At 40.9% G+C, this 23569-nt stretch overlaps 1 protein-coding gene across 1 annotated transcript; it reads right to left on the bottom strand.

Annotated features, from left to right (window-relative positions):
• Positions 1-2575: 2575 nt before the first annotated feature.
• Positions 2576-19675, bottom strand: LOC141008301 (proline-rich protein 5-like). Its single transcript, XM_073480607.1, has 10 exons — positions 19560-19675; positions 15933-16022; positions 12647-12832; positions 11431-11511; positions 10424-10530; positions 9061-9152; positions 8830-8970; positions 4890-5034; positions 4444-4740; positions 2576-3797 (listed from the first exon to the last, which is right to left on the bottom strand). The coding sequence occupies exons 2-10, from the start codon at positions 15956-15958 to the stop codon at positions 3454-3456; spliced, it is 1419 nt and encodes a 472-aa protein (XP_073336708.1). The 5' UTR covers positions 15959-16022; positions 19560-19675; the 3' UTR covers positions 2576-3453.
• Positions 19676-23569: the final 3894 nt, after the last annotated feature.

The raw sequence follows: 23569 nt of genomic DNA, 5'->3' as shown, positions 1-23569 counted from the left end.
TGTGTTTGTTTCTTGACATCAGCAACGTTAGAGCCACACTCAAGAAAATATCAGTTGTTTCTATCCACCAAACATTCCTTAAATATACTTTTGCTTACTCTTAATTTGTCCTGTAAATACTGGCAAGTAGTAAAAATACTGCAGCTTATTTCCTTTATTTTTAACTGTTCATAACCTTAAAAAAAACCCTCCTTAGTACCGCTGTGGTGACATTAAACTGACTTTAAAGCAACAACTATGAAACAACTATGTGTTATGTAATTTCAAAGTTTCTCACGTTGGCACCCCCAAGTGGTCGTACAATAAAAGACACTGCAGTTTGATTCAGTCAGCAACAATTAAGTGGGGATTTTACAAACAATGAAAATGAGGCATAAAGAGGTATTATGGCCTAGGGGTGAGTAAACAGTGGTGCTAGTTAAAATACAGTGTACACTGCCAGATTGCACACTGCACATAATTGCAGCTACCTTCACTGCCAGAGATGGTGGTTGATTATTACTGAGGCCTAACGTGACTATATGCACTTCTGATTAAAGTAAAGAGCTTCAACCTGCTATTGTAAAACAACTGACTGCATTTTAGGAGGATGTGTTAAACATTATTCATCATGTCAAACAGTGCTGAAGCCACTGTACATTTATTAATCATATATTTATATAACTTAGTTTTAATAAGTAGAATAAAAGGATTATTTATCATTTCCTTGTACAATCCTGGTTGTACCAAAAAAAGCATTTTGAATCTTGAAATTGTATCTGTCAATTTGCATGAATATGAAGGATCTGGCAACTTGTTGGGAAACAACAAAATACCTTTAAGAGCAACAACAACAAAAGTTAAATTTTAAAATCTGAGAGGCTGATTGCTAGGTGGAAAAAGTGGATATCTTGTTCTGGGGTGGAAAAATCCCTTTCTTTCAACCAACCTTAGAAATGAGCAATAGTTGTTTTCTCAATGACTAAAAATGATCGTGTCTAAGTTATAAAGAGTTAAATATTGTGTGCTGTATATTATTGGTATCAGTGAAGGTTGGTTGTCAGACAGGAAATTAATTGTACACACAGTTTTAAAATATGTTAACTGAAAATAACCTACACAACTAGCAACTGAACAAAAACACATTTTGGTATCAAACAGAAATAAAGTCTATAAGCAGTAAAGTAGTAAACAAATAGTCGTGATGACCGATCGTCAAACCCAGGAGCAGGCCTGTATGAGAAGCCTGCAAATCAAAGGAGAATAAAAAAGATCCAACCTGTTCTGGAGCTCGGCGCTCACCCAGCAGCTCATGGTCGAACAGGGAAGTCAAGAAAATCCAGCTGGTTCTTAAACCAACTGCCTCCTAACTTTCTAAAAATCCTTTTTTCTTTTAGCAGAGAAATAAAAACTTGATCAATTTTTTAAAATGCCTCTTTTCTTTGCTCCTCCATGGTGCACTTGATAGTCCAAAGGTTTTAAAGGGCTATTCTGCCTGAATCAGTTTGAAAACAAGGACAGATAATACACACCATGTACTGTTAAAAGGGCGACACAAGGTGGCAGTGTCTGCAAAGTTTACTCAACCTGAATTCAAAATATAGTCCCGACATTGGTTGAAATCAAAGTTTTGGGTGTTTATACAGACTAAATAGCTACTCAGAGAGTCTATTTTTGAAGCAAGACATCCCATCCGGTACACCACATAGGTCTCATTGTTTAGAAACATAAAATTGGGTTCATGATTTCTCATGAAGGGGCTGCATTCACTCACAAATAAAAAGTGTTTGTGGCCTGGATGTGATTTTTTACCAGTAAACAAGGAAAAGTCACATTAAGAGTTGTTTGTCCCTGTTTAGACAGACTCGGGGAAAACATACTGCAGCTGCATGACAGAGTCTTTACACGTGGCTTTCTGCTATTTTAAGTGGGGACCAACGCAGTGTGTGTGCAGCGGCGATAAGCCCAGGGTTCATGTTAAACAGAGCTCAAATCTGAGAATCAGCAGTGGGGAAAGCCCTGCTTGTTCCTGTGAAAATATTCTCTTTGATTAACATCTGAAAACATTTTTCTTTTAATTGATCACCATCAGAGTAACCAAATTAAAACCGTCTCCCTGACCCTCACAAAAGGCCTTTGTTCAGTTAAATTTTAACTAAAAACATTTCCTTATGAGAAAGTCTTATGAATCACAGACTCACACATCCTCTGAGCTGACGCAGGGGCGAGTTTCAGTGACGATTTCAATTTGACAGGAAGTGGGAGGAAGAGGTCCAAGGTTTGAAAACAGTTGAATACAGGAAAAACAATGTTGGCTGTTATCTTCTTGGCAAACACTGAACTGATCATTATTTTCCAAACTGAGCAACACCTCTGCCAGTCTAAATCTTTACTTAAAAAACTTTTATCTCACTGCAAACTTTTAATTTGGTGGTACCAGGAAAAACTTGCTTGCTCACATTATTATCTGGATGAAGCCTAAAAGCAGAGGGAATTGAGACATATTGAACCACTTCCAGTGTCTTCTTCTCTCACTATACATATACTTCACTAGAGATACAGCCAATAAAGATACAGACAAAACATAAACAGAAGGTGGTTTTGATTAGTATCATCATTTAATAAAATAAGTTCAACCAACAATAAAGAAGCATCACTGGTCAAACTGGAGTTTGTTTTACATTTGAAATATTAAAAGTTTGAATTTGACAGCTAAAGCTATTCAATAGCCCTCGTCTTAAAGAGACATCTGACAACAATAAAACATTTTCATTTTCAGCATGTGCGCCTGCCCCTCTACGGCGGGCTATTATAGGGCCATTATAGGATAAAAATAAATAAGTAAAAACTTTGAAGCGATGTGGTTCCTCGACCACAAAATTTGTGACTTTAATCTCAGAGAATATAATTTATTTTCTCACAATTTCTTGACTTTCTAGTGTCAGAGAATCTTCAAGTTTTTTCTCATAAATGTAAGAGTTTTACCATATATATCGTGCATCCCTAGTTTGTACCACTTAAATTGCAGAGAATATCCACATTTTTTTCTCCCCTGGACCCTGTAATTTTTTCTTTTTTTCTTTTTTGTTTTACCTGTAATGGCCCTAATACACATTTGTAGTAAAAATTGTCATTCAAAAGAGAAAATAGGGAAAAATCCCAGCTCCGAGAGCAAAACCACTGGTCTGTAGTCTAGTTTGAAAGTCAAGTGATTTATATGATTATAGGCCAGAGAGGCCTGTGCTGATGTTTCCAACTGGGGGCACACACTTAAAAATTGCCCAAGTGATGTAATTACCAGTCAACATGAGGTTAGACTTCTTATTATAAAAATAACTCAGTTTGAAAGAATCCCTGATGGTCTAAAGTCTCCATATAACAGCAGGAGGCATCACAGGGTGTGAGGAATGTCACGGCTCAGCATTTTTTGCACATGTCCCTGCATCAGTGTGTATCTTCTTAGATGTGTGTGTGTCACGCCACACTCTGCCTGTTACTGCCCCTGCTGTGTGTCGATCCTCCAGAACAGCGTCTTGAGAAGTCCAGAAAGATGCCGTCGTGCTCCGGCTCGGAGTCCAGAGACTCCAGGATGTGGTCCATCATGATCTCCGGACTGGACCCAGGACTGGGGCCGGAGCTCGTGTCTTGAGCCAGAACTCTGGAGGACACAGAGGAGTCGGACACCAGCGAGCCCGTGCAGTGTGTGTCCTCATCTGGGGAGGGCTCTGGGAGGATGGAGGGGGAATGATGCCGTAGCTGGCGATTGTGGGGACTGTTGGCATCTCTGGGCCGGGGGTCCTTGATGGAGGTCACAGTGTCTGCACAGAGGACAGGAGAAGTTTTAAAAGACTGAATGATAAGTAGGTTTAATGTGATCACAACTCACAGTACAGTATCGTTAGTTAACAATTTTGTGCCAGTATTAAATGTATGCAACCGTGCCATACAGAAGTACGTCATGTAAAATGCTGGAAAGTACATTATGTTGTCTAACAATCATGATGGCTTTAGCCACATACAGTGTAACTCCACACATCACCGTACTGCAGCAGCCTGTGACATCAACATCAAACCCAGAAATAACTTAATCCATCATGCAACATCATGTGAACTCATTTGCATGTAAGAACAACATGGTGGGCGATATGTGAGAAATGAAATCACTGCCAACAATGTTCACAAAGACATGTTGCTTATCTACAATGCCACACATGGATGCAAACATACCTAAAAATATAGACAACATCATAACACATACAGCTTTTTGAGACCTTTGGAAACAGTTGTGTTGTAAGATACAAAAAAAACGTGTGTTCTGGTGCAGAATCCTTGTCCTTTAAAATCAAACCTACTTCTTACAGAGTTATCTGAAAACATAATATATTGTGCCATATCGTACCTTATTGTATCGTATCATATCATACGGTATTGTATAATACCATATCGTAAGCAGTGTAGTTGTACCTGAAAGTGCAACAGAGGCTGTGAAAGCCGGGGAGGGGTTGGCGAGGCTGGATGTGCTGGTGTTGTTGGTGGCGGTGGTCGTGGATTCAGCCACAGAGCTGCTCTCCTCCAGGCAGGACGTCATCTCGGAGACGGAGTGTCGTCTGATACCTGTGCCACCTCCTGCGGAGGAGTCGATGTCGTACTCCACCACAGGGGTGAGCATGGGAACGTTGTAGCTCTTAGAGCGTACCACTGGGTTCTTGGCGACGGGGGAGTTGCTGGTTTTCGAGGGCCAGGAGCGCTGCAAACGCTTTTCTGGAGAGAGAGTGACAGTAAAGAAAGATTAAGTTGAAGAATTTTGATTATTTTGTGCTTAAAAACACGCAAGATCACATAAACACATATGGGATCATGGCACTTGCAACCTTTAAAAGCACTTGCATTGTAGATTACCACCCACATACCTAATAGGCAGGAGGAGCAGTGCAAATTTGAGGAGCCATCTCTGGAATATAACCCATGAGTCCCAAGGTAGGGAGAGACCACCTTCTGGATGAGCGACTCCAGACGGAGGTAGTCATCTGTTACACCTTTAGATTCATGGACTCCCTGCATCAGACACAAACACACACAAACAAACATTAGTTTGTGTGCCAGTAATTGCAGCTTGTTGGCCGGAGGTAATGGAAACTTTAAAAGCCGTGAAAAAAAATTTCGGGGGAAAAACAAAGAAGGAGTTCAGTTTGACTTTTCTGCTCTGCTTTTTGCCAGCTATCTCGAGTAGAATCAAAGGTCACATTAGCTGACTGAATTTTAAACATAATGGAGTTGACAGCTGCCAATAGGAAACACACTATGCTTTTGTAGACCGGGCCGGAAGACACCATGAATAAAACAGCTGAGAGTGTTGAGTGAATTTGCTCCCAATCTTACAGTTGTTAAAATGTACTCAGATAAGGAAAACATCAACAGCTTTACTCAATTTAGATAAAGAGACTAAACAAAGCCATGAAACTGATTTAAAATCTGGAAATGATGCATGTCTTCATTCAGTGAAGAAAGTAGAGTTAAGCTACCCGACTCAGACCAAACAGATTACCTCAAAGTATCTGGTTTTCAGGTCAGGATGTTTTTGTTGCATGAAGGTTCAGGTTTAAAAATATCAAATGTAATTAACCGAGAAATGCCTCTCTTTTTCCCTCTGACTGGGTGTCTCTGTTTTTTGGTTTCATGCGTTGTAAATAGATCTGCAATGCCCAGAGGAAAGACAGGAAGTCTGATGGAAATATCTGTTTCGTTAGCTGCTAAATGTTCTACTGTGTTCACCCGCTAGTTGCTAATTTGTCTGTCTATTGTTTGGTGCTGAGCGTGTAGCATTCGATGGGTTTACCAGAGCTTTTTTTGCAGAAAGCAGCTGCTTGTTGCCCCTAGAGCTATGAAACCGAACTACAGCAGTGACATTACAGTGAAACAATGAACTGAAAGAAGTGAAAACACGATCTTCAGCTGAGAAAAACTGCACAGTTGGATGTAAATTCCTTTTAATAGAGTAGCTTTAGTGAAGTGAGTATTAAACCAACAATGGAAGAATGGATGAAGCTTCCTAAATGGGAAAAAAGGGGTGTTTTTCCACAAGAGGGCAAGCTTTGCAACTTTGCATTTGTTGAGAAAAGTGTCAACAGGTTTAGTCATGGTTCTTTTTATTATAAAAAAAGCTTGAATTGATTTATCTTCTGGTTTTTGCCAGCAAAAAAATGGGACAAAAACTCTGACGAAAGTTATTTGTCAACCAAATGAACACAGGTTTGTTGCAGATGGGTCTTCTTGTTTCATGTCCCATGTGATTGTTTCAGCACGGTCTTCAGGAAACACAAGAATTACTGCTTTCATCTGTGCAGCGAGGTTCAAACGGCTCTTGATGTTAGTCTGTTTTTAAATACCCCAGTGACAAATTTCCCTCATAATCAATTTGGTGCTGTTTTATGAGCTCACTTTTCTCTCTCTTTTGTATTTAAAGGTTAAGGCTTTCTAGTTTCCATGACTTCATGCTCTCCATGACTTCAGAAGTCATCAAATAATTATCTTTTTCCTCTCTGTTGAAAGTTGGATTTACTTCCACACAAATTTTCACGCTCAGGGGTGTGACATATATGGGCCCAGACCTCACTTCAAACTCTTCAACTAACAAAGAAGAGATCAATCAGGTTTCAGTGCTCTGAATCATTGAGACCATGCATCAAAACCACAGCGCAGAAACAAACCACATAAATGGACCAGACTTGAGTGAATTTGCGTCACAGAATAAAAGGGAAATTACTAACAGATGAAAGAAGAAGTAGCAAAAACAGCAATTTGAATTTTTATCTCTATTACACTCAACCTCTTGTCTTCATGGCCCTGCTTTCCTATCTGCTTTTACCTGTCTTTCCCTTTCATGTCTCTGCCTTAATATCCATCGTGAGCAAACAAAAACAGACCAGTCTGTACACACTGAATAATGCGTCTTTTTACTGTCTTGCCGTCTTGCCCTCCCTCTCCCTCAGTCTGGAAGCAGCACATTTGGGTCAATGAGTCACCACAATAATGTCCAAAGTAACCCGAACAGAAGCAGACTTTAAAGTTCACGCTCCCAGACACACTTGAGAGCACATTTAATTCACTTGCATTTACTCCCTGACCCACATCGTACCTCTCTGACCATTAAATGCGTAACCTTGAATACATACATGAGGTTTTTGGAACATTGACCATGTTAGCTCAGTCGAAACCATCCATTAATCTGTGACTGGTTGCTGCAGTACTCAATACTCTGTAGAGACTGCCACTTTGATTCTTCAGGGGCTAAAGGTTGCTAACTAATGCTAGCTAAATTAATATCTTTTTGGAAACCATCACTGAATTATCTTTTTAGGAATACTGCTACATATAGGAACACAAATCACTCTGAGATGACTCAATACACTACAGTGGGTTCACGTCAGTGTTGAAATCCTTTCTTATCTTATCTTATACCACTGCTTAAATATCTTGTGGTTTCATGGAAGAGCCATTTTATCAGTTGGGGATTTTAAAGAAGCCTCAATAGCTAATCAATAGAGTGCTGCATGGCTGACGTATTTTTGTTGGTTGGTAGTTAGCATCATCTTATATGTTTTGTTCAGCAAGGAAATCTTCACAAATAAATACCACTTTCATGATTTTTTGAATGCAAATCAGTCACCAGAAGTAAAAAGCTGACGTTATACGCTATAAACGAGCTACGCCACGGTTGCCAGACTTCAATGTCTCCAACTCCCACTACACCATAATATACAAACTTTACTATAAATTGATAAATCTGCAAGTTGGAAAGTTAGAATTAGAATAGTTTGCAAGCAAAGTCAACCTGTTCTAGTTACAGTAATATTGTTCATGTAAATCAGTCATTTTTCTCATAGATATCTGAGACTCTTCCGGCCATGCCCACGAGCGACTGGCTTAGACCTGCATAATTGTGGAGGATATTGTAAATATTATAGACAATAAGAGACAGAATTTTGTTCCTTTCTTTTCGTTTCTTTCTACCCCTATTATCTTGCAGTGGTTCAGGTTTCAAAACAGAGGGATAAATAAGACGTGTGGTGTAAATTTTGTGAAACCAGCAGCGTCTTAGCTTGAAAATCCAGTATGTGTTTTTTGCATGAGGAGTCGAGCAACACCAAAGTTAAATAATAAGTAAACGACTCTTTTCCTGTTTCCACAGGAAGTGAAGGTAACGGACAATTAACTGTCTGCAGCTTCAAGTCACTGCACAATGGATGAATAACTAAATCAAATAAACCTGGTTCATCTATATAAATGTTACACATTGGGCCTTTTACTTTTCCCTTCTGTTACTATATTTATTTTCAAATGTTTATGAGCTGAAGCAATGTATCTACCGGGGACACATCAATGTCTGTGCTCTCCCCTGTGGCTCTTTGCCTCAACTCTAAATATGCATTTTTTGCTAAGGAGCTCTCACCCTTTTTTTTCCTGTTTTTCTGAGGACATACGGGTCTTAAAACAACAGTGTAAACATGGATAATTCACATAAACATTGACACAAATCTTCAGACACAGGCTGGGTGCAGAGGGTACTGAGTGGACATGGGAAGATTACTGAGCTCTGTGTTCACACTGAGATTACTTCCTGTGAGATCCCTGTGCAAGAAAAAACTCAACAGCTCTGTTTGTAGCGTCTCTGCTCCTCTTTCTCCATCTGTTGCCATTTACCCTCTTCACTCACCCTACATCAGTCATGGATGTTTGTCTGTGCAAGACAGATGTTTGAGGGTGTGTGTGTGTGTGTGTGTGTGTGTGTGTGTGTGTGGATGAGAGAGAAAGCATGAGAGATTGTAAGGAACAGATAAAGACAGTGGGTACCTGCAGTATTAGCAGCATCTGTATGATAGAAGGAGGGACTCTGGCTCGGGGTCGAGACAGAGCCTCGTCCAGTTTCAGGTTGAGGGTGATGATGTTCCTGAAGTGGAGCAGAGCCAACTGACGCACGGACGGCTCCTTCCCCTGAGAACACACACACACACATGCACATCAACACAGTTTTCTATATGAGAATATGAGCATGTGAGAGTGTGTGTGTGTCTGTGTGTGTACCTGTACAGGGTAGAAGATGGCCTGCAGCATGGACAGAACATCACAGAAGAAGAAGTCCCATGTGTCTGCCAGGGAGTCAAGCAACTTCTGACCTATAACACACAAGCAGGAAGACAGTCAACCAATCAGGAGAGAGCCACAAAGTCTAAAAAATTACAGCAACAGGGACTGTCAGGAACAGATGATGTGCTACAATTTGGGGAAAAATCTAAGCACTGTAATTTAGAAGTGTGTAAGATGAGAACTTATTATAGTTATTATTGAGGCTGATGGCGTCCTTATCTCACATCTCATGTTCATAATCATGGACATGGCCTATGGCCTTTTTTGGTTTTGCAAACATTCTTTTTTAGTTTCCTATGTTTTTATAGCAGCTTTAAGCTCATTTGCATCGGCCAGAACCACTCAAAAGACACAGCTCAAGATCAAGAATGTAACATTTTGGAACATAATAAAAGGGATGATGCATGAGTATTTGATATGAAATGGTTTATTGTAAAACAACCCCAAACTGCAAACTACTACACAAATCTGCAGTGGTTTGTCTTATCTTAAATTTCTCACTGTTGTTGTGTAGTTGACGCAAAGCATCACTTCCTGTCTGGTTCTTGTGACGACAGCACTGAGAAGTTCTTATAGTGTGTGTGTGTGTGTGTGTGTGTGTTTGGTTATTTCAAAGGTGCTTCAAATAAATGTCACACATTAACCACAACAGAGACAAGAAATTCAGTTCAGTCTCTTGTTTTCACCTCTTCAATGGCTCGTTCTCTGACTCTGACTGTGTGTGATTGTGTGATTGTGTGTGTGTGTGTGTGTGTGTGTGTGTGCATACAGGTGTGTACAGCAGAAAAATGTCCTTTCCTAAGACTGATGGTGAAAAGATAACAGTTGAGACTAATAGTTAACTTAGCATCCGGAATTTTAGTCAATTATTATTTTCCCTCTCGACTTGTGACTTTTGTCATACTGAGATAAAGTCTCTTGATCACCTCTCAGTTCATCTCTGAGTTTCCCTGAAATGAATCACTGTTACTGTAAACAGCATTAATTCATGATTAAGGGAAATTCTACAAAAAAGCTTGCTTGATAGTCTTTGCGTCATCTTTATTTCGTTGTAGAATTTTCCTGGGAACCTCCTCTGTGAACACTTTACTCTCAAATATTATCTTTTTATTAAACTGAAAAAGAAATATCTAATTTTCTCCTAAAGATTAATAAAATGATTTATCTTTAAGATGGCAAACATTATAACTACTAAGCATTAGCATAACATCGTCACCGTGTGCATCCTGATGTTAGCATTTAGTGAAGTAAATAACCCAATCTTCATTCCCCCAACTTATGTGTGTGTGTTTGTGTGTACCTTCATAGAAGCGGATCTTGTCTCTCAGTATAACCATGCCTTTAGTGAGCAGCTGGTTCTGAAGGTACTCAGTGAAGAAGGAGCCCAGCTCCGTCTTCAACAGCTGCCTGCAAAAGACATGAGTGCAGATGAGCGTATACACCGACACACCACACACATTGTGAGCAATACCTCCAAAACTAATTAGTTCTCATGCACTGGAGAGCTGCAGTGTTTGAACAGCAGCAGACTCAGGAAATGAGAAGAGATGTCGTTCACACTGAATACAAAAGCTACATGTAAATATTTAAACAACAGGATTTTCTACTGTTAACACAGGTACACATTAGTGTGACGGCTCACTAGAAAAATTGACCTTTAATCTTCGTGGTACACAAAACATCACTGAGTAAACAGTCGCATAGAAATCTAATTATACAAAAGCTTGTTGAGTCATGACCACTGTTGTGTTTCTGCAAAGTAATGTGAAGCTTTTATGTTTTTTAATTTGAGATACAACAACTTGAGTCCATTCACAGCCCAAGGCGATGTTAGACTGGTACTCACTGGGAAGATCAAGCATCATTGTTGCACTAAGTAATGTGTGTGCGTGTGTAGTCTAACATTTATTGTACATGGCTGGAGTCAGTTTTGACAGCAACTGCCCTCAGCTACACTGTAATTAAACACACAGCTGTGACCCCCGTGTAACCTCCCTGCTTTAAAACAACTTTATAGGGTTTCTGACTCAACCAACAACCTGTGATGCAGCTGAGAGTGATGCAGCAACAATAAATGTTACTGGGCATGTGTTAATGTTTCAGTAAAGACTAAATTTAGCTTATGAGGCTGCTATTATGTTTATATGGGAACAAGGGTGTCTCTACAAATCCAACGCTACAGCAAGGGAAGGTGGGACATTAGGAGAGGAAAACACTATAATTTAGTCCCTTCCTAAAATACAAACCAGCTCGAGCAAGAGAGTCAGACAAATAAACTAACAAAACCCAAAGAGACTGATGGCTGACCTGACACCTTCATTCAGAGTGTATAGTTCATTTTCCCCCAGATCCTTCCTCTGGAAAACTGATATCACTGCGTTGTGGATGCTGTAAAGAAACATGCACAGAAGCATTTAGTGGACACACACTCACAAAGAATAATGGCTGATGTGTAGAACAATTTCGTTCAATATTATATAAAAAATTACACGGTTTTAGCTACAACATAAATTATTCTCATTCCTTCAAACTGAATGTATTATAGATTTGCCAAAATCGGCTCAGCTGTGGCTCAGGAGGCAGAGCAGGTCATCCTGTAATCGAAAGGTCTCTGGGACGACTCCCCAGCTCTCCCGGCTGCACGTCAAAGTTTCCTTCGACAAGATACTGAATCCAAAATTGCTCCTGATGAACAGGTGGCACCTTGCATAGCAGCCTCTGTCATCAGTGTACGAATGTGTGTGTGAACGGGTGAATGTGACAAGTGTTGTAATGCCCTTAGAGCAGTCAGAAGACTGGAAAAGTGCTACAGAAATGAAATCCAAGTCCATATTCTAGTGTTCAGATAAGTCACAAAGTAGCAGTTACTTATACTGTATGGCTGCTAGTACTAAGTATCAGAGTGTAAACAAAGTAAAAGAGACAGAAAAACAGTAAAACATAAAAGATCAGGAGGGCATGAACTCCAGTCCAGCACATGTTTTTCATTCAGACCTCCACCACCAACCCCAGAGCAAACTAAGAGCACTTCTTTCTTCTCTGCTGTGTAGTGTCAAATCAAACTGAAACACCATAAAAATAACCAGAGAAAAGGGACAGAGGACTAGAGAAGAAAAGGATCTATGAGGCAGAATGAGATGAAAGTGAGGGATGGATGCATATAAAAAGAGATCGTGATGGACCCTGAGGGAAGAGAGACATGCATGTGTGTAAAAAAAGGTTCATATTCATAGCATGAATAATGGCACCAACAGAGCTTTCTGCTAGTGTAGTTTATTCATACATGGTACTGCCAAGGAGATACACATTATGATGTATGACATACATACATTTTCTTATCCAGTCAAATATACACACACACACACACACACACACACACACACATATATATATATAAATATATATATATATATATATATATATATATATATATATATATATATATATATAGATATATATATATATATAGATATATATATATATAAGGTAAAGCAACTCAAGACCGATTAACTAACACACTAACCTGTTCCAGGTGGCATTGGCCCCGGCTCTTCTCTGCTGGGTCCCTTTGTCTTTGCTGCACTCTTCTGACAGTCCACCACTTATTCCTCCCTTATCCCCTCCTCCTCCTCCTGGGGTTTTTGCCTGCGAGAGGTCTGTCAGACTTGAGGATGAGCCGCTGCCCAACCTCAGCTTATTGTGGAGACTCCTTGAAATCCAAAAAACAGACAGAGAGAAATAATAATAAGCACAAAGTCCATGCCATTGTGATATTGGTGGAGCCAATATGTATGAATGAAAGTCCACTTTCAACATATGCAAGTGGAACCCAATGAATGACCGAAGACAATAACATGTTCTCTTTTCCCCCTCAATATGTTTTTACATTTTTGTTGGTGAAAAAACAGAAAACATTCAGAAATATCCAATTCTATCAAAAACCAATAATCAAGGCATCAAACTGAGCAGATAAAATTCAGAAGAACACATACAGAAACTCAAAATATTCAGAGAATCCAAAGACAAATTGTACAACTGTGAGGTCCAACTGCTGTCCACAAACACCACGATAAATCTTCCTGATTTTAATGACATTAGCATTTATTGACAGGTGATTAGTTTTTATAAGCCATCTGTTAATGTTTACTCAAGCTGATGTACTACACTGCTGTGGAAACATACAGTAGATGGGCGGGTAGGGAAAGCTATCAGGTGGAGAGGGAAGTCAGTCAACCTAAAGAAGGAAAATATAAATAGAGAAACTGGAGAGAAGAAACAGCTGAGAAGGAGAAAGAAAGAAAAAACAATGAGGAGGAAGGGAGAGATGAAGGCACTTTACAAAAACTGGAGGAGGTAGAAGAACAGAAACAGAGAGTCAAGTGCAAAAAAGTGCAGAGACATGATGAAGAGTGAAATAAGAGAAGAAAGGAGGAGTGCATAGGGAGGTACAGACACTAAATACTCAAAGGTAGGTCTATGGAAAAGAAACAAATATCGAAAGTAAGTTCAGTTTCAGAGTTCAGAGTCGTGCGGTTGAAACAGATATTATCTTAAAATAAACTCAAACCCGATCAATCTGTAGATTTCCTTTAAAGAGCTGGTAAAGTTGGGTTAAGTTTTAGCTTAGAATATGTGTTGAGGCTGGTAATGTAGTTCTGATGGTTAACATTAGTGGCTAGGGGATGCATTGTGTCAATGACTGCGTTTACATGCACACTAGTATCCCCCTATTATTCTGAACATGACAATATTCCATATTTGATAATAGGACAATAGGAGCTGGGGTAGAGAAGCATGCACAAAAGAACAGCACACGTTTTTGGCTGGAGGGAGAAACACTTCTACTTTTTAACATCATGAAAGACCTGGATATGAACAGATTTTTGGATATGCACCAAATGGTGGTAAAACAAATGAAAGAGGGAGGCTGTGTTCATTAACCAGAGTATGCACAGCTGGAATTTAGACAGGAATATTAGTGGAACATTCATTTTCATAAAGAGCTTAGTAGGAATATTGTCTTCTTTGGAATAAGGGGAAAAAACCTGAATATATGTGCATGCAAATGAAGTCAATAAAGGCCCTAAAAAGGACAGAAGAAGAAGAGGAACAAAGTATAAAAGTGCGGTGTGAAAGCCGAAACTCAAGTAAAACTGAAACCAGTGTAAAACTTCTTAGTATGTCAGATACAGTTGATGGAAAACTGTTCTCTCCTATTGTGTTTAAATATGTATGTGTATTATGTATGCACTGTTTATATGCAGGCAAGTACAAATAAACACACTGCAAACTCCAGCTCTTCATATCGCTACTGCATTGTCTCTACTGTCCGACAAATGAAAAGACTTTCACATTCATTCATTCATTCGTAGCGTATAATTTACTTACTCTAGTAACTGAAAAGGCACCACATATCCCCACTCCATGAGTGTCACACTGAATAAAACGACAGGTGGATGAAAGAAAGGATGAGGAGAAAAAGTGTCTATCTGACTCGTTCACATGCCCCTTTTTTTATCATTTCTCTCCCTTCACCTTAACTGTTCCTATTCTTCTCCACCCTCCTCTCTCTTTCTCCACTTTGCCAGCCTGTGCCAGTCGGGAACCATGTGACCCGGTGAGCTTTTGTACCCTGCGAACAAAGGAACCCTTTGAGGTTCAAGAGCTGCCAAGAGGGAGGGGAAGGATTTAAAGGTGACACACATTTTACTTCCTCCTCTCTGTCTTTCTTTCTGTCTGTCTGTCTGTGTGGGGCCCAAGACAGATAGAAGATGTATTCTCACATGTTGGTCCAGTTCACTTGCTAATGCTTTCTTTTTTTTCTTCATCTCCGTTTACTTTTCTTTGTGTTCAATACCTTTGTAATGACTGAATGATTGAATTTTAATGATTTTGGACACAAAAAGTAGAAGGAGGGGAAAAGAGGAAAAAGAGGGGATGGAAAATTAGAGGCATGTACGTAAGAATATGGCAGCGACAAGGAGGTGTGTGTGTGTGTGTGTGTGTGTGTGTTGTAGGTCCGTCTGTCAACCTGGATCTTAGTTCAACCCCAAATAAATAGGTCAGCGTGGGAAACAGGAGCCCTGGGCTCACACACACACACACACACACACACACACACACACACACACCAGGAGACACTCTCTCTCACACATACACACACATACGAATGCGTCTTGTGTCAAAGTGAGGATGAGTTTCCAAATTCTCTCAGAAAAGCTGCAGCGTTGTACCTTGTGCCACTGAATCTACAGACATTTCAGTCAAAAGTTTTTATTCCCGAAAAACAGGTGATGCTGAGCTTTCAACCGATGCAGAAGATTCGGCGACTCAGAGTAAACAATGAGTTGCAAAAAGTGTCTAAAAACAATCACACTGCTGATTAGAAAATTGATATATATCTACATTTGTGTAAATTAAGGGACGCTGTTAGAAGGAAGTTAGATACTTTTTGTTTTTGGCTCTGAAACAACAGGAAGAGTTGTGGGAGAAAATGCTGCAGTCTAATTACTAAACAAAAGGGGATAAGGGGGATGTTTGCATGGATGAAAGAATGAATGAGGTCATTCAGGAATGCGTGTGAGTGTATGTGTGTGTTTCTCACTTTCATCTACCTCTGTGCGACGGGGACAAAGAGAGAAAAAGGGAAAAGAAAAAGTATTGGAGCTGCAGTGAGACTCTACACTCTGAATGAGACCTGTTGGCTCAAGTGTGTGCGTGCGTGTGTGTGTGTGTGTGTGTGTGTGTGCGTGTGTGTGTGTGTGTGTGTGTGTGTGTGTGTGTGTGTGTGTGTGTGTGTGTGAACTTACCTCCTGAATGAGCCCTCTCGTTCCATGTTGGCCTTGACAGACAGCTGCGACCTAGCGACCGCTCTGTAACCACCGCCGACAAATCAGCATCTGAAAAAGGAAACAAAATGATTAGCACACATAACAAACATAATGGACTTTTGCTGAGTTGATATTCCAGTTTGAAAACTGAGTGGCGGAGCCTTTTTCCTGGAAGATATTTTGGCATGTCACAGGTTTATATATTAAAATTAACAATGGCTGAATTTGATTTAGCTGCCTCAGTTTCAGGGTCCTGATATGCTCATGGCTTTGGGACGCTTGAATAAACCAGAGCCATCGTTGATGATATCAGTAAAAGCTGTGCTTTTCCTAATATGACAAGTGAACAAGTTGCCTGTGAAAAAGGCCGACGACATGTTAAGTTCATATTTTAATGAAACAAACCTCAATCACTAAAGAGCAACATATAGAAACATTTACACATAGTGGTTTTAAATACAAGCAATTTATAGCACTTTCCATGTGGGTTATGTTTCACCTGTGTCTGTTTGTTGGTTTGTGAGCAGGATTTCACAAAAACTACAGAACGGATTTCCATGAAACTTGGATGGAGGATGGGTCTCGGCCCAGAACAGACCCCATTAACTTCTGGTGCGGATCCAGATAAAGGGACGGTTTGATATTGGATTAGGCTTGATGAAATTAAAGGGGACTCTTGGGCCTTGGCAGAGGTATGTACTCTAGTGAGTGCTATTCTAGTTAAAATATGATATTCTAAGATGTCCGGCGGCCTAGTGGTTAATAAATGTGCTGTATAATCTTTAAATTTACAGTTCAATTCAGGGCCAGGTTGTGTTGCATGTCTTGCCACTCTCTCTGTCCCTGCATTTCCTGTCTGTATATCTACTGTTAAGTAGAGGCAAACCTACCAAAAATAAAACATACATAACAAATTACTAAAAGCTGCAATGTGCTCTGTTACTATTGCAGTTAAATACTACATGACTGAGTCAGACAGATACAGCAAACTCACAGACATTCAGACAGACGTTCAGACAGACAGACAGGTGTCTCTACTCACTGTCTCGTTAACAAGACACAGTATTCTAATCAAATTACAGTAAAGTGGTTGAGGCAGACATTCGATCCTACCACGAACTCAAATGCCCCCACTCACTGGCTCACACACTCACACACACACAGATAGAATGACACATGTATCAGGCAGGTTTGTAGCAAAGGGCCAAACAGGGTAAAGCTTCGGCTTCCTCATGACCTATATCATGGTCTTAACCAAAACAAAACTTCTGCTCTCCATTTTCTCTGCTACACGCCCTTGTAATGACATCCATAAAATGTGCAGCATCAGAGTGTCCGAGGCTTCACAGTTGCAATGATGGTTTTACACCTGTGGTTTGCAATGTGTGCATGCACGCAAAGTTATATCGCTCAAAGCTTTGCATTGTTAAAACTTATTTTGAGATGCACCGTGGGTAGGGTGTAGGTATGAGGACTGTGGTGAAGCTGAGGTCATGATCAGGGTAATCATAGCCAGCTTAAAAGAAAACTGTAATGTTTTTGTCTGCCTGGTGAGTAATGACTCTCCAGTGATTCAGGCTTTACTTCCTGGAAATTATATTTGTCGCTATGCAATATAAACCATGAACTGCTGTTGCCTGGTGGCTACAGTTACATTATCTAGTTTATCTTACAGTATCTATTTATTACCTTATCTCTGTGGAGCACATTTGCATTGATAAAAGTGCTCTTGACATAAATTTACTTGACCTCACAACATGAAACTTTCTTTTCAAAACAGGACTTGGCAAAAGAGGTTAACCGCGATCTAGAATAGGGCTGCAAGTAACACTTACTTTCTTCATTAATCGGTTAGTCGTTTTGTCTAAAAAATGTCAGAAAACGGTGAAATATGTCGATCAGTGTTTTCCAAAGCCCAAGATGATGTCTTTAAATGTCTTCTTGTGTTCACAACCCAAAGATATTCAAGTTAACTGCCATAGAGGAGTAAGAAAAAATAGGAAATACTGAGTGAAAATATAAGAAGCGGGAATCAGAACTTTTTAACTTTTTTCTTAAAGGAGCAATATGTACAAAAATGTGTTTTTAACATTCAAAAATTAACTTAAATTATCATCAGAATAAGAATAAAAGAGCCTGTCCTCACCGGAAAACCGTCCATATGGGTCGAATAAGAAAGCAGCTTATTATGACCGATAATTACATTAATGGTTTGTTATTAGGCAGCATTGACCGTTCTGTCTCTTCATACAACTTTGTGCTTCAACGGGCAATAGTGAGTCCCCGTAGCGTCCAGTGTGCCTTCAGTCTAACAACGCAGAGGTGTTCTTCTTGCTGGGTTTGGTGTCCTCTTGCTCCTCTATTACTTCACGTCGTCATCCAATCACGGTCCTCGTCAAAGCTGCTGTAAATCACCTCTGTAGTGTATTCCCTGTCTACAAACTGGCCTCTATCGGTCTCTGAGGCTTTGTCTGGTCCCGGGTTTCCACGCAATGTCAGCTGATAGGACTGATAGATGCACGGCTAATTCAACTAACTAGCTACCAGCAGCTACAGTAAGGAGCTACAGGTAGCAGTAGTTAGCGGTTACTCTAGTGATAAGCTGCCCTCTCTTTGTTTGATGTATGAATTTGACAGGAGGCCAATTCTTACACATCACACCTTTAAAGAAATACTCAAACCAATTAAACAGTTCTTAAAATAGTCTGCGATTAAATATAAAGTAGACAGCTTGTTGATTAATAGCTGCAGCTCAAAACCAGAAGAGCTGGTTTGACATCAGGAAGGCACCTCTTCTAAGAAATATGTGGTTTTTGTGTATGGTAAAAAGTGAATATTGTATATTACCTCTGTCTCTTTAATTTAGTTTAATGCCTTGCTTACAGGCTCTGAACAATCAGTTAAATGGACTGCGGGTGTGGGAGCTTGAGTGTTTCTCTTTCGTTCTCTGGTTAGATTTTCATGAGCAGTCCAGGGAATGAAACCAGTGAGCTCCCACTCATTTAAAAATCCTGACTTCTCAGAGTGTGAGCCTCATCCTCCTCCTCCTCCTCCTCTATCAGCAGACAGTTTACATTGTAAGTAGATATCAGGGACTCCACTGCTGGAAATTAACACCCATAATCTGCTTCACACACACACACACACACAAACACACAAACACACCATCCTGCAGACTAGAGCAGCACAACAAGGAAATTACCACCCTGCCACCATACAAGTGCTAAAGTGAGCGTCTTGCAGCAGGTTTGTCTGCTCTACCAGCTTCTGGCAGAAAACCAAACCACAAGTCCACAGGTCCTGCTGCGCAAATCATTGGTGTCTGTACTTTAAGAGCCATGTCTTCAAGTGTGGCTCTCTTATCTACCAACACAGGGCAACACAACACTTTCAATGGACTTAAATCCTGGAGTATGTTGTATGAACACAGGTATACCACTTCAATCATAACCCTTTATAAAGTTGAAATGGAAAGGATAAGTTATACTTTATGCTAATAGTTTACAGTTTTGCTGTCTTTATAGCTAGCATGAAACTAGCAAGAGACAACAGTTATTTTCTCTAAAGTTTGGTCAAAGTTTATGGTTTTTCATGCAGTTTACTCACTTTTTCTGAAGTCTTCTTCGCTCCCTTGTAATGGCAAGTGTTCCTTGTGTTGAAATATAGCGATAAAGATAAAAGATAAAGAGGTCTAGGCGGTTAAAAATCCTTAAATACTCCACAGTAACAGCTCTTCTTCAGCCGCGCACCTTCTCCTGAGAAGACGCGACGTGACTGGACCTGAGACCCGCGCGAGCTCCGAGCTGACAGCGCGAGCGTCAGAGAGAGAGAGAGAGAGGAAGTGAGGAGAGAGACTGAGAGAGAGGGGGGAGGGAGAGAGAGAGACTGAGGGGGGGAGGACATAAAGAGAGGGGGAGAGAGGAGAGAGACTGAGAGGTTGGGTGAGAGAGAGGGGGGAGAGGGAAGAGAGAGAGGGGTGGGTGAGACAGAGGGGGAGAGAGGGGGGAGGGAGAGAGTGACAGTGGGGAAAGAGAGAGAAGAGAGGGGGGTGAGAGAGGGGGTGAGAGAGAGTGAGAGTAAGGAAAGAGAGAGAGGGGAGGGAGAGAGAGAGGAGAGAGAGACTTGGGAGGGTGAGAGAGAGAGAGGGAGGTGAGAAAGAGGGGGGAGGGAGAGAGAGAGGAGAGAGAGAGCGAGAGAGGGGAGGGTGAGAGAGGGAGAGGAGAGAGACTGAGGGGGGTGATAGAGAGAGAGAGAGAGGGTGGAGGGTGAGAGAGAGAGAGAGAGAGGGGTGGGTGAGAGAGGGTGGAGGGTGAGAGTGAGGAAAGAGAGAGGGGGGTGAGAGAAAGAGTGTGAGCGAGAGGGGTGTGTGTGTGTGTGGGCGTGTGTGTGTGCGCAGGGGTCGGCGGGTGAGATGCAACCTATGGAAAGTGTTTGTGGTCTGGTGTGTGTCTGTGTGTGTTAAAGTGACAACACACATGACAGTTGAACAGATAGAAACAAAGAACAAAGACACAGACTCCATATGTATTTTCTACTGTGAACACATGACAGCTAACAGCACTGATGGAAAGTACACTGAGTACAAGTCTGACGTCCCACGCCACCACACGTCTTTGACGCAATGTGAAGACTTCCACCGGAGAGCCACGTCTTTTCAACGTTCACTATTGATGTCCAAGTTTTGGTCCTTCCTATCCTCAGGTAAGCTAATATTCCAAGCTCGGATTCCAACATTGAACCATAGTGGTCATTTCCAGAAGCACACCAAAGAAAGAAAGAAAGACTTACCTCCCTAATTCAAACTCCAGCCTGAATGTGACTTTTTTATTGCACATTCGAAGCAGCTTATTCAGCAGCTTGAAAACATCGGGAGCCTTTGTTGTCAGCAGATTGGACTCTCATCATGTTTAATTCATAGTGAAATAATTCACATCCAGACCGATACAACAGCAGCCCACTCACAACACTGGACATTACACTGAGTGCTTTTACTGCCGGCAGAGAAGGCCACTCAGCAGCTACACCGGCTTCTGTGTGTGGTTTTATGTGCCAGTGTGTGTGTGTTTTCAGTTCAGAGCCAACTTGCATTCACTGCACACAGAATCTAATGTACAGATCACTGCATTAACCACAGTGCACACTGTGTCACATCAGACAAGCTGCACTCTGTCAGTCTGCAGAGACTGCAGAAACATGCAACTGTACTCCTCTGTTACTGATAGTGCAGCTCTCTCTCTCTCTCTCACACACACACACACACAAACACAAACACACACACACACACACACACACACACTGCAGCGTCCCTCCTACTGTAATAAGGAACAGGTTTATAATAGCAAAGTCTACTGGTCAAGGCCAGGTTGTATCTTAAAAGTCCTCAGGGCCATAAAACAACTACACACACACCTGGAAAAACACACCTTGCCCTCAGAGTTCACTAATCACTTAATGTCATATAAACAGAGTTACTTATGTCTCGTGCCTGGCATAACAACGCAAAAATGCAAGCACAGCCTTAACAAGGACCGGCACACAACACACCACACGTCGATCAGTTTCCCCCATACAAAAATCATAACATATTAGGGTGAGGACTTGTTTTAAGGTTAGGGTAAGTCTCCAGGAAATGAATGTAAATCAATGTAATGTTCTCTGTAACACCACTGTGTGTGTGACCATAACAAACCTGCAGTAAATAAGTGACCTGAGTTTTCTTGTGGTTAGCGAGTGTTTGTTCAGCGACACACTCTCACCCTTGGAACTTGATGAGAGACCTGCTTACAACTAGGTGTGTGTGTGCGTGTTCGTCTATGTATGTGTGTGTACGTATATCACAACATGTATCTTTGTTTTGAATGGTGCAAAAAAGTTTATCCTGTGAGTGCGGTGAATGGAGGCTGTACCCACGTACGATCCGTGGTTGATAGAAATGTCAGACACATTACATCTGGAGAGACGGAGATGTTATGATGAAGTTTGAGGAGATGTGTTCGATTTAATAAAAGAAAAAAAAGAAACACAGTTGTATTTAAATTATCCATGACTGTGGTTATTGTAACTGATACGCTCTGCCTCGCTTTACTTCCTTGTCAGTGTTTCGTTCATTTCCATATTGTTAAAAATAAAACATAAATGGAAAACGTGTAACTCGGTACCAGGAAACACTGGATTAACCTGCATTACAACAGAACACACCATCATCATTTTTCCCGTAATGTATTCAACGATAGCTTGCGACTAAAACGAAGTTTTATTTTGAGATTCTCTAAAAGTGCAAATTCATACTTACAACAAATACAGTAGGTGGCAGCTATCACCTGAGTAACCGCTTCCTGCTTCCAACTGTAGCTGCCGATAGCTAGTTAGCTCAGTTAGCCTTGCAGCTAGCAGTCCAGACTGGGAGCACAGAACATAGCAGAGTTGTTGGTGTTTACACCTCTAGCACAGGAGCTTTGAACCCAAACGGGCAGGGGGCTAGCTGGTTAGCATGCTAAACATCGCAACACAATACAAAGACGTCATAACGAAGTGAGTGAAGTCTGGACATTTTCAACCAGAATTCGTACATATTGCACCTTTAATATTATCCCGATCGTTGGGATTGTACTCTTTGGATCAAGTCTGCTCCTCTGTCACAGTTAGACCCATTCATTTGAGTTCTGACACTCATTTATTTCTACAGGCAGCAACAACACTGCTCTTCTGTTTCTCTCTCACAACCTCTGTCTTATATGGTTTATAGCCGTCAATTTGCAATTTTACAGCACGCTTTGAAGTTTAACAAGGAAGCTGGAGGTTCAAAAAACCACAAAGCACACTGTGAGACTGTACAAGCCTGTGCATGGTGATATTTATAACATTATATAATCATATTTTTTTCAGTGTGATATCATTAGATAATCAAACGGGGGTGTTTGAGGTCAATAAAAATAAATCTTGTGTGGTTCTTTATCATAAGTATGAGTTGCTCTATTCTCCCTGGTTTTACTTTTCATTTGCTCTCCCACACACACCTCTCATCCTCTGAAAACTTAAGTTTCAGATGAGCTCACATGGTAAGGGTTTCTCTTCCCGGTTACTGTTGCTATGGTGAACGGGCTGAAAGTTGTAAAAAAAAGTTCCCTCAGTTAGAAAGAGGAGATAATTACAGTTTCTGTGCGTACCACAGCAGATTTATATTGAAGACACGGAAGTACCTGATGCTCTGACTTGCATCTTTTTCCACTGAGAGAGCAGGTAAAGGTTCAGTGCCTTGCTTGAGGGCACTTTAGTAGGACAATGCGACCTAGAGATACACAGTGTTTGTTTGTGTTCAGCTACACTCCATGTCCTCCTGTCTATTTAAACACACGCAAACTCACATTAGGGTGACACAAACAAACGCACACACGATCAAGACCACGTGTGGACGGGAAAAGCACTTAAAGCACAGGTGGACATGGTGCTTTTACCAAAAAACGTACTGAAATACACATCCACAGACACAAATCCACACACACTCTCACCGCAGACGAACTGGTGCACCATTTAAAGCTCGGTGCCATGTTAATCTGGGCTGTGTAAACAGACGAGGGGAGAAAAGCTGCTCTCCGGCCAAAGGAAATAGCAGCAGG

The sequence above is a fragment of the Pagrus major genome, chromosome 14 (assembly GCF_040436345.1).
Source record: "Pagrus major chromosome 14, Pma_NU_1.0".
Lineage (NCBI taxonomy): Eukaryota > Metazoa > Chordata > Actinopteri > Spariformes > Sparidae > Pagrus > Pagrus major.
Note: the sequence above shows the minus strand (reverse complement) of the source record. Positions and strands in the feature narration are given on the sequence as shown.